Source organism: Triturus cristatus, chromosome 1_2, assembly GCF_964204655.1.
Source record: "Triturus cristatus chromosome 1_2, aTriCri1.1, whole genome shotgun sequence".
Classification (NCBI taxonomy): domain Eukaryota; kingdom Metazoa; phylum Chordata; class Amphibia; order Caudata; family Salamandridae; genus Triturus; species Triturus cristatus.
The window spans coordinates 1144441499-1144453520 of NC_140580.1; the positions used below are offsets into that span (position 1 = coordinate 1144441499).

Sequence of the window (12022 nt, forward strand, 5' to 3'; positions counted from 1 at the left end):
GGCACACAAGACTCAACCCAAAATAACATTCGACCAGGCCAAAAAACCAGCGGACCGAAAGACGGACGAGCAGCCACGTCCACAGGTGGAGGCAGACGCATCGGGTGGGGTGACAAACATTGAAGTACAAGCCATGTTTACCTCTATCCGAGCTACTCTATCAAATATAGATGGGAAAATCGACTCCCTCACATATCGAGTAGACAGAATGTCAGAGCGTCTAGATAAACATTCGGAGCGATTAGACACGGCTGAGCGAAGAATATCGGACGCCGAGTACGCCCAGCTACAGACAGACACGAGGCAGGCGAAGATTGAAAAGCACATGGCCTCCATCATAGCCAAAGCAGAAGACTTGGAAGCGAGGTCCCGCAGGAATAATATTCGCCTGACGGGCATATCGGAAACTACAAATACAGGTCCTATGGAACGGTTTGTGGAACAATTACTGGTTTCCATACTTGGAAGGGACACGTTCTCAGAGATCTTCATTGTGGAGCGGGCACACAGATCCCTGGCGCCAAAGCCGCCTGCAGGCGCGCCACAGAGGCCGATTATTGCGCGGATCCTAAACTACAGGAACCGAGATGCGGCACTGCGAAAGGCCAGGGAGCTGGGGAAGCTAACTCACGAAGGCATGGATATCTCGATCTACCCGGACTTCACTGCCTCGGTGCAGGAGGCAAGAAAGAAGTTTATGCAGGCGAAACAAAAACTGAGAGAGCTCAACATACCATACGCAATGTTGTATCCGGCAAGGCTCAGGATCACGGACGAGGGGAAGGTGAAAATATATAATGAACCAAAGGACGTGTTCAAACTCTTACAACAGAAGGAACAAGCGGGGTCAAAACGGAGATCTCCACGGGGAGGTCAGAAAGAAAGGTCTACCACGTCGGACGTCGAGGAATGGCATATAGCGCAGGCGGCTGATCACTCCCGTCACCCAGAGAACTCAGAAAGGTTGCAACGGAAGGGAACAATTGACAAAGTCCGCGGCAGCGGGGGTCTGAGGATCAGATCCCCAGCTCGTATGGCGACAGATTATAAGACCTACACTATACGTTGCAACAGAACAAGATATCTGAGGCGGAAAGGTGAACAGAGAACTAGCTGCTGAGCACGTGATGTTCACCAGAGGGTCATGCGCACGACGCAGATAAGTTGAATACTACAGTCACTACGACGGCGCAATGTAATGTTGTCTTGAGTGTTGAATGTTTATAGACATGTAACTCCAACCACCCTAGAGTCGATGCATTACTAGTAAGAAGATGTATAGTGCACCTGTTGTAATTTAGAAGGATAAGTTCAGGTTTTGATATATATGTTTGCAGGGCGATTGCCCATGTGGAACAGTCCACAGATAACGGGCGGGCGGCAAGCGTCCCTTAGTGTACACCACACCAGATCGGGAAAAAGGGGGGTTTTAGGTTTTTCCTTTCCCTTTTTTCTTTATTGTTTCCCCCCCTTTTTTTGTTTTTTCATTTCAGATTACATAAGGGTGCGTGTTGGGAATGTCTCCGCCGTGAGGGTTAGAGCGGAGTGGGTGGGGGTGGGGGACGGGGTAGATAAAAATGTCCAGTCGGCAAGAAGGAGCTTTTCACACACATACAACTTCACACACATGGCATATGAGGAACACGGAAGTCCCGAGTAAAGGACAAAGGAATATAGATAACGCTGACGAGAATACTCGAAAATTAACGTTCCTAACTTGGAATGTCCGGGGGTTACAAAACCCTCAGAAAATACGCAAAGTACTGGCATATTTGGACAGACATGGCATTGATGTGGCGTGTATACAGGAAACACACCTCACTACCAACACCGAGCCGAGGGTGGGTCTTAGGTGGGCGTCCTATCGCTTAGCATCTTCGTACTCAACGTATGCTAGGGGAGTCTTGATACTCTTCAGACGAAATACCCCATTTCAGCTTATCCGGACACTGACTGATGACCAAGGCCGCTACATAATGGTTCAGGGAAACTTCGGGGGCACTGTACTGATGATTATCACATCATATGGCCCAAATACGGATGATCCGGAGTTTTACGCCGAAATATGGGCTAAGCTGAGGGACTTTCCGACAGCACCAATACTATGGGGAGGAGACTTTAACACATGCTTGGACCCAGCGCTGGACAGGTCAACAGGTAACGAGAGATATGGAAAGAGAGCGGCCAAAGCACTCAAAGAGGGCATGATAACATGGGGAATGACAGATATATGAGGATGAGAAATGAGGGCTGTAGGGAGGGAACATGCACATCAACGACGCATAACACGTGGTCCCGCATAGATTACTGGCTGCTTTCAGCGGAAGTATGTACATGGACACAGACGGTCAAGCACCTACCTAAGACACTGTCGGACCACTCTCCGGTTAGCCTCACAATGAAGATCCCTACACACATACCCCGCCACTTCACATGGAGGTTACAGGGAACAGCCCTATTAGACCAGGTGTTTCAAAGCGACCTCCGACAGGCAATAATAGACTATTTCGAGATAAACTCTGGATCGGTGGACAGTGCGGGGACCTTGTGGGAGGCCTTTAAGGTAACTATCAGAGGTCACTGTATAAACAAACATGCCGGGAACCTGAAGGATATACAACGACAATTACAGATAATAGAAAGAGACATAGCCACACTAGAAAGGGAATTCACACGGACACACAATCAGACATTGCTGGCAGAGATCAGGGGAAGGATGGACGATTATCAGAAGTATGCCGCTGATGAGATAAAGTACAAATCAAGACGTTATACAGCAAGAAACTACGGGGAGGGGGGCAGACCGGGTCGGGCTTTGTCAAGCAAGATTAAACCCTCGTTTGCCACATCATACATAGCACAGATAAGGGATGACACAGACAGGATGCTATATGACACACGGTCCATTTCAAACTGCTTCAAGAATTATTACTCACAGCTCTATGCCACACAAACACACACTACAGAAGATGATATTAATGATTACCTAAGGGATGTAGCCCTTGCGTGGCTCTCCGATGAACACCGGGAGTTCCTGAGCCATCATATCACTAAAGGCGAATTCATAGACGCTATTAACTCATTGCCGAATAATAAGGCCCCTGGGACGGATGGGATACCTGGGGAGTTTTACAAAAACATATAAGGACCTGTTGATACCACACTTAGCAGAAATGTACGAGGAGGCATATGAAAAGGGTACACTCCCTGCCACATTGAGAGAAGCGCTGTTAGTGGCACTCCCTAAACCAGATAAAGATCTGACACAATGCGAATCTTATCGGCCCCTATCGTTAATAAACATTGACACTAAGATTCTAGCAAAGGTTATTGCAACTAGGATACAGCTACTGCAGGGAATGTTGGTGTTACCTGATCAAGCAGGTTTTGTACCCACTAGATCTACCACTCAAAATATACGCACCATCTTTGCCCTGTACCATACTCTGGACCCAGAAATGCCATCGGCAGCGGCTTTATTAGACGCTGCGAAGGCTTTCGACTCAGTGGAGGTTCATGTTCGTGGTGCTGCGTAGGATGGGATTTCTTGCGAAATTCCTAAGATGGATAGAGATTTTATACAATGGTCCAATGGCCAGAATAAGGCTGAATGGGCAAGTATCTGACCTCATGGAGGTGAAAAGGGGGACGAGACAGGGTTGCCCGCTGTCACCGATTTTGTTCACCCTAATTCTGGAGCCCCTGGCATGCAGGATTCGACAGCACCACAAAGAAGCAGCGTTACAGTTTAGCTTGCGGTCCCTCAGCATATCATTATATGCTGATGACATGGAGCTATTCACACGATACCCGAATACACACCTAAACAGCCTCATTAGAGAATACATCCGTTTTGAACAATATGCGGGGTTACGAATCAACTGGGACAAATCAGTGATCATACCCCTTACGCCAGCCACGACCCAACCGGCACTAGACTACCCTCTACGGTGGCAAACTGACCCGGTGAAATACTTAGGCGCATGGGTACACAGGGACCCGGACTTAGTAATCAGGGAAAATTATGGTAGAGCAATGACGAAACTGGAAGAACAAATAGCTAGATGGATAAAGATGCCTTTATCGCTGGCTGACAGGAACGCATTGCAGAAGATGATCGTGCTACCTCGATTCTTGTATCTATTTATTAATATCCCAATTTGGTTGACGCAAACATTCTTCGCAAGATTGCGATCAGCAATGCAGAAGCTAACGTGGGCAGGCAAGCAGGCTAGAGTCAGCTGGACTGTATTGACACGGCCATATTACTTAGGCGGTTTCGGGGCTCCGGATCTACAGCTCTACTTCTACTGCACCCAGGCACACCATGCTCACTATTGGACTAAACCACATGCGTACATTCCACATGTAGCAGTAGAGGCGGACAGCACGCAGTCAGTACCGCTGTCAGCTTTTATATCTGACCCGAGACCACACATGCATAGGAACACGATCCAACCAGTATACTGCACTACATACGCGTGGTACGAGCTGGCACACAGGGCCAATAAGCTCCCCATCTACGCCCCAGCGCTCCCCATTGCTAATCATCCCAAACTGTCCGTCACACAAGAGAGGAAAAATGATGCTATTGCTAGGTGAAATGAAACTTTCCACCATGAAAGATGCTTTTCCCCACGGCAGATTCATACGACGGGAGGACCCCTAATTAAGCACGCACAATACCCCATTGAAAGTGTTTGCCCATCTGCGGCTGCAAGCAGCGATCCGGGAACTGTATATCACCTACCCGGAAGAGCCACCAACACTGAATTCTTTACAGGCCCTACTCATGGCGCCAACTCGCCAGAAGTTAATCACTCGTTTATATAATATATCACAGTCGGAGAAAGGATAGAGGAACAGGACTGGGAATACTGTTGCACACAACTACAATTGCTAACATCCAACTGTAACCTACGAATAATACATTTTAAATTTCTCCACCAATACTATTACACCCCGACACAACTTCACAGATATGGACTGAGGCTTAATGATAGGTGCCAAAGATGTAATGCAACGAATGCGGATTTTTTGTACTTAGCGTGGGCATGCCAACAGGTACATAAATATTGGCAGGACATAACAGAGGCAATAACTACAATGCTAGGTGAGCCGGTGCCGAACACACCTCTTGTATGTTTACTAGGGATGTATAAACTCAAATTGGTCAAATGACGAAAGTTTCTGGCGGTGGCACTATTACTAGCAAAGAGAAGAGTTACAATTAAATGGGGTAGCAAAGGCCCCCCAAGATTCAAGGACTGGCTTATGGACATGTCATACTGTAGAGAAACTATGGAAACATATGCAGAAGAACTACCACATCCATCGAGGCCCAGAGACTACTGGGAACCATTGAAACAATACCTCTTGTTAAGACGGGAAGATGAGTTATATACGCAAACTGCGGTAAGCGCATATTACACGACACCTAATATGATGGACTCTCTTCTTATATTATGGTAGGGTATGGTGTGAGTACCAGACATTAATATTTCATGTATAAAGAGGTGAAATCAACTGGGACAAGTCGGTTTGCACACCTGCCGGGGGAAGAAAATGTCTTAGTGTTGTCTGTTTAATGCGGTCCTTTTCACGATGTCAGGACAGTACGAGATATGGGACGCAACCAATGTAAATATCATTTATGTTCTGAGATGCGTTTTGTGTAACCTAAACAACCAATACAAACTGTGTGAACTGTGATGCTGACTGGACAAAATAAATAAATTTATTTAAAAAAACTTTTTTAAAAAAACTTCTGTCCTTGGTTTTTGAAAGAGGGCGGGATGAAATGTTAGTCTGCACAACAGTGTGATTAATGTGCATGTTTACCCAACCCTCTCTTACAAATTGGGACGTTTTTCGGTCTCGCCTAGGCAGCGCTTGTGCTGTCTCTTCGAGGCATGCTGTATTCAGGATAAGGACATGAAGCACCGCCCACTTTCCGCCCATCTTTTTAATTGGCTCCTGTCCTTTGTAAATGGTGGCTTTTCATTGGCCAATAGGCTTAGTAGTCCCTCCTTAGTACCGCCTTTTCTCTTCTTGTAGCCTCCCATGAGGACACCCCCGTTACATGTGTTGTTACTCAGTAGTCTTTAATTACAGCCTCAGAGCATTATTTTCTTAAATTGTTTTGTCAGGCAGGAAACCCTCTCCCTCAATGCCTATTTTTTTTATTTATCCAGCGCGGCGCGGCAAGAATAATGGTGGCTGCTCTTTTCTTTTGTTATTTGCTGGCCAAGTGTTGCCACATGCCTTTAGTTTTCTGTTTATTTACGTTTTTTTTACAATGGCGGCATCTGGGCTTTAGCTTTACTCATCTTAAGCTAAAGCATGGGTGCCGAGATTGCTTTGAAAGTAAACAAATAGAAAACATATTGATTTTTGGCCAGTAAATAACAAAAGAAAAGCACTGCCTCCATTATTCTTGCCAAGGCGTGCCACACTGGATAAATGAAAATGTGATTGTGTGTGGGTGTGGGGATCAGTGGCTGAGCTGGTAGACGCTGAGAGGTCAGCAGTGGTGGCAGCTGGATGTTATCACCAGCTCTGGGCCTGATGCACCTAGTCACCCGGAGGACCTGGGAGCAGAGGGTTGACAGTTCCTAGCACAGGCTCACTGAAGACCCCCAAAGAGAGACGAGATCGACTGGCCATCACAAGCTAACCAAAAAGAGAATGTTATGTTAAAAGAGATTTGTATAGCGCTGCATTGCCTTTACTGTGGCCTCATACCACTGTCGGATGAGGTAAAGAGTTTAAAGATAATGATTCTAAGCTGTATGTTGGCGTGGGGCAGTGGGAGTGCCATTGTTTTGGCAGCAGTTCGCCAACCATGTCTCTTTGGTGTCGTGTTGTGCACGAGGGTGTCATGGGGTCTGCCCGTGGGATCCTGCTTGGGAAAGGAAAGTTCTAAGTGTCATTGGAGCGTGCTGTGTAGTGAGTGGCCTGCATGTACTGTTGAGTGTCCAAAGGTGACCCACTGTGACATATCAGAAAGGTGTATGGCGCGTGTCCTGCCTACCTCCTGTGTGCTGATTGGCTGGTTGTAAGGATACTGGCATACAACGCCACAGAGATGCATTCAAGTACTGTATGTTAAGATGCTCTTGTGGTTCTGGTCCCCAGGGCTGGGTCATCGAAGGCTTTCCCCAGACAAGGGAGCAGGCTTTAAGGATACAGATGGCTGGCATCGCTCCTGTACACGTCGGTAAGGAAACACCATATACTGTGCCCTTTAGAGCCCCCTCTGACTCCATCTGTGTCTCGGTTTCTAGACATATCACTCTCTTCTAACTGCCCATGTGCCAATGTACCTCACCAGTCCTTGCTAGCCCGGCTCATGCCTGAGGATGACCCACAGTCCCTTCTCACATGCTCTGTGTTTCTAGACACACAACAGACTCATCTTAACTCTGTCCTTGCTTCTAGGACGTCATCAGTAACTTCTCACTGTCCATGTTTCTTGATGCACTGTCAGCCTAATTGGCTGCCTGTACCTGTAAACACGCCACCAGTCTCTTCTAAGCGCTGTTTGTGTTTCCTGGCATGCCAGACCTCTCTCTACATTTCTAGATACACTTTAACCCCTTGTTACTCTGTTTACGTTTCTGTGTATAACATCAAACCCTTCTAACTGCCCTTGTTTCTAGATACACCTCAGCCCCTTCTTTGTCTGGCCATGTTTCTAGATACACCTCAGCCCCTTCTTGTTCTGGTCATGTTTCTAGTTACACCTGACCACTTTACTTCTAACATTCCCATCACCAGGTTCCATTACCATGGTGCTGCTCAAATGTAAACACAATTAATGCTCTACATAGATAGATACCACAATACCACACACCTTCCCTCTTTATAAACATGGGTAAAGAACACCTGAAAAAAGAAAATTAGGAAGAAATGACAGATAAAAGCTATAAAAAAAAAATAGTGAACATAAACAGCAAACTACAAGAAATAAATAATGAAATCTTCTCATCTCCTTTTCTGCTCCACGACGTAGTGCTTGAACTGTGATGGCTCTCTCACATTTCTTTTTTCTCTCTGTGGAGCGGAGTCTGTAGAGTAATGTGGAGCCGAGTCTGTAAGGTAAGTATTGTGCTCAATGGGTCCCAACACATCCTTCTTTACAACAACAACTCTGTTAAGATTCAAAATGTGTGAATCTTCTGTTTTAATAGCATTGGTCAAAACTTTAAGCACTTTATGTGGTTTCTGAAACAAACTAGATGCTCTTCTCCCAAAAGGAGCTCTAATCATTACCCAATCTCCTACTTTCACAGAAGTAACATTCACTGATTTTCTACAATCAAAGTTTAACTTACGAGCATTAATCCTTTCTGCTTCTTTGACTTTACATTCCCCATCAGACAACAGTAAATCCTTTTTAGATTCTGCATTATTCACCCAATGAGGTGCAATTAAAGTTTTAGGATACCTTCCCTTAAACCACTCGAACGGTGTTATTCCTGTGATGGCATGGGGAGAAACTCTATCAACTTCAATCTTCTTTCTCATCTCTGCTTTTCAAGCTAGGTTATTTTGTTTGGCCATGGCAATGGTTTCTTTTCATACTCGGCTAAAGCGTTCTACCATACCGTTTGTCTCGGGATGATAAAGAGAACACTTTTTGTGTCTGATGGCACAATTTTCCAATAACTCTTCCATCTCATTAGAGACTAACTGTACCCCATTAGCAGTTAGTAAAAAAACAGGTAGCACCTCTCTCCCAAACAGTTTCTTCAAAAATGAAATGACATGTCTTGTTTCAATGCCCCTAGAGACCTTAATTTCCGGCCACACTGAATACATGTCAATGAGGACTAAGACATAGACATCACATCCCTTCCCTTGAATGAGACCCATTATATCAAGGGCTACTTCTTCCCATGGTTTCTTTGGATGATCCCTGACCACCATGGGTTATACTCTGGGTTCACACTCTTCTCACTCTAAGCAGATGAAACACATTCTTTTACCAAGCATTCTACTTGTAAATCCATACCAGGCCACCAGTAGTTCAATCTATGTCTTTCTTTAGTTTTTGACATTTCTTGATGTCCTGTATGAGCCAAATTCAACAACTCTTTACGAAGTGAAACAGGGGGAATAAGTGTAGTACCTCTAAATAAAAGTCCATTGCCTTCAGAGAGCTCGTTCCTAACATTCCAATATTTTTCACAATCTCCCTTAATTTTGATGTCCCAACCCTCTTTAAGTAACTCTTTCTTTGAGACCACTGCACTCAATGTTGCATACCCATTCATCCTGCTCATCTTCATCAAGATCCTCCTTTCCTTCTGTACTTTGCACTAATCTTGAAAGGGTATTAGCAATCTTATTCTTGGCTCCAGGTAAATATGTTACTTGAAAGTCATACTCCTGTAACGCAACCACCCATATAGAGATTCTGCCTGAAATAGCATCAATACTCTTTTTTTTAATGATCTCACACAGTGGCTTATGATCTGTGCGTATCTCGAACTTTGACCCCATAGAGGATTCTTAAGTTTTTTAACAGTCCAATGTACTGCCAGAGCCTCTCTCTCTATAACAGAGTAACATAACTCTGCTCCTCGAAGACTGTGTGAGAAAAACAGTATAACGTTTTCAGAACCTTCATCTTCCTGCTGTAATACTACACCTAAACCTTTCATGCTAGCGTCTGTGATAAGAACTGAATTCCTGGAGGGATCAAAACTTCTTAACTTTGGAGTTTTTTTTAACATTTCCTTAATTTCTTTAAATTCAGCTTCACACCTTTCAGTCCACGTAAATTCGACACCTTTACACAGTAACGTTCTTATGTTGACGCACCTTTCAGCAAAGCCTCTTACAAATTTACTGTAATATTCTGCCATACCAAGAAACTTCATAAGTTCCTCCTTATTAGTAGGAGAAGCTAATTTTTGGATGGGATCAACCAAGTCACTTTTCGGTGCAACAACTTCACCAGATATGGTGTGGCCTAAATAATCAATCGAAGATTTTTTAAATTTGCACTTGTCTAATCTAACTGTGAGATTAAATTGATCAAACCTTTGTAATACCTATCTAAGCCTCATATCATGTTCTTGTCCATCCTTTACAGAAATTAAGTCATCGTCTTGATAAATCTTTACTCCCTCCTGACCTTTCAAAACCTTTTCTAGGGCCCTTTGAAATACTGAGGCTGCAGACACTAGCCCAAATGGTAACCTGATAAATCTGTACGTCCCGAAGGGCGTTAAGAAAGAAGTAAGATCTTTGGACTTGTCATCAAGCATTATCTGGTGATACGCAGATTTAAGGTCTACAGTAGAAAAAACCTTGGCCTCCTTTAACAGCATTAGCATGTCAGACATTTTGGGAAGAGGGTGTTTATCAACTATGACATGTTCATTTAGCTCCCTTAAGTCAACACATAGGTGTAGACTTCCATTTGCCTTCCTGGCAGCTACAACTTGTGCCAACCACTGAGTTCCTTCTACTTCTTCAATGATACCCTCAGCTTAAGGTTTCTCTAACTCCAACTTTATTTCATCTCTCACAGCAACAGTCACAGCACGTACCTTACCAGAAACAGGTATTGCCCCACTAATCAGTCGTATACTGTGAACATAATCACGAAAACATCCTAGTTCACGCCTAAATACTCTAGGAAAATCCTTTTTTAACATTAGAGAGTAGCTGTCATCAAAGTCTTCTTTCACTTTCATCTCACTTATTTGAAAATTCTCTTTCAAAATGATAGGGGGGTCATTATTGGGATCAAATATCACATCTAGTTCTCTCTGGTGAAACCAACTCAGGATACTATCACCCTTTTGGGAAACATACATTTTTCCAGAAAGTTATCTTTCTTTATATTCTAACAAACCCCAAAAATATCCTAGAAGTTTTATTGGTTCTCCACCATAAGCACTGGGTTTAATGTCTGGCTTTAATGTCTTTACCTTGTCTTTAAGATTGCCTAAATAAAACTGTTTGGAGACTATAGTGATTTTCGCACCCAAATCAAATAATACCTTGGTCTTTCTCCCTTCTACTATTATTTCATCCAAGGGACCTTTCTTATTATCAGAAGTAACTTGTGAAACAATTTGACCACAGTCAAAATCAGAACATACATCACTATCACTATTATTTCCTTGGGAAATAACATTAAGTTTTCCTTTGTAAGTTTTGGCTTTGCAAACTGCAGCATAATGTCCCATTTTCTCACAATTTGAGCATGTAGATTTAAGTGCAGTACATTTCTTGTCATTGGCAAGGTGACCAATATTGCCACATCTATAACACCTGGGAAGAAAACTATTTTTCTTTTCAGGCTTAACATAAATCGTTTTCTTCTAATTCTTTTCTTTAGAGGAATGTTTTACTACATGAACTACAGCCCCCTTAGCTTCATGTTTTGCAATAACTTCCACACATTTCAGAGAATGTTCAATTTGTTTTGCAGTAATAAGAACTTCATCTAAGGAGGGATCATCTTTTTGCCATAAGTCATCTCTCACTTTTTCTACGTTGCATCCGAGCATGAATTGATCCCTTGATCTTTCTTCTAATAAAGCCTGAAACTTGCATGACGAACCCAATATTCTAAGTGGAGTGACATAGTTTTCTACTGACTCACCATCCTTTTGAGTCCTGCGACCAAAATGATAGCACTCTAAAATCGTGCTTGCTTTGGGTAGGTAATGTCTATCAAGTTTCAACATGCATATTTCAAATTTGTTTAAATTCTCATCAACTATCTCCTGTAAGTGATCAAACACTTCTTGTCCTTCCGAACCAAGACTATGCAACAGAAGAGCTGTTTTTCTCTCGGCACTGAGAGACTTTCCACAAACCTTTTCATATCTTTCAAACACCTTCTTCCACTTTTGCCATTTTATGGGAGGATCACCAGGGGATATTAAAAGAAAGGAGGTGCTGTAACATTTTGCATGGTGAAGTAAATAAAATAATTTAAAAAATCAATTTAGAAAAACAATTGCACAATTTGTATCAATGTACAAGGATGGAAAAT

At 43.6% G+C, this 12022-nt stretch overlaps 1 protein-coding gene across 1 annotated transcript in view; it reads left to right on the plus strand.

Annotated features, from left to right (window-relative positions):
- Nucleotides 1–12022, plus strand: part of AK8 (adenylate kinase 8) — an 883547-nt gene that overhangs the window by 433083 nt on the left and 438442 nt on the right. The window contains exon 6 of the mRNA XM_085613911.1: nucleotides 7138–7219. Coding sequence (XP_085470037.1) covers nucleotides 7138–7219 — 82 coding nt within the window. The remainder of the gene's footprint in view (nucleotides 1–7137; nucleotides 7220–12022) is intronic.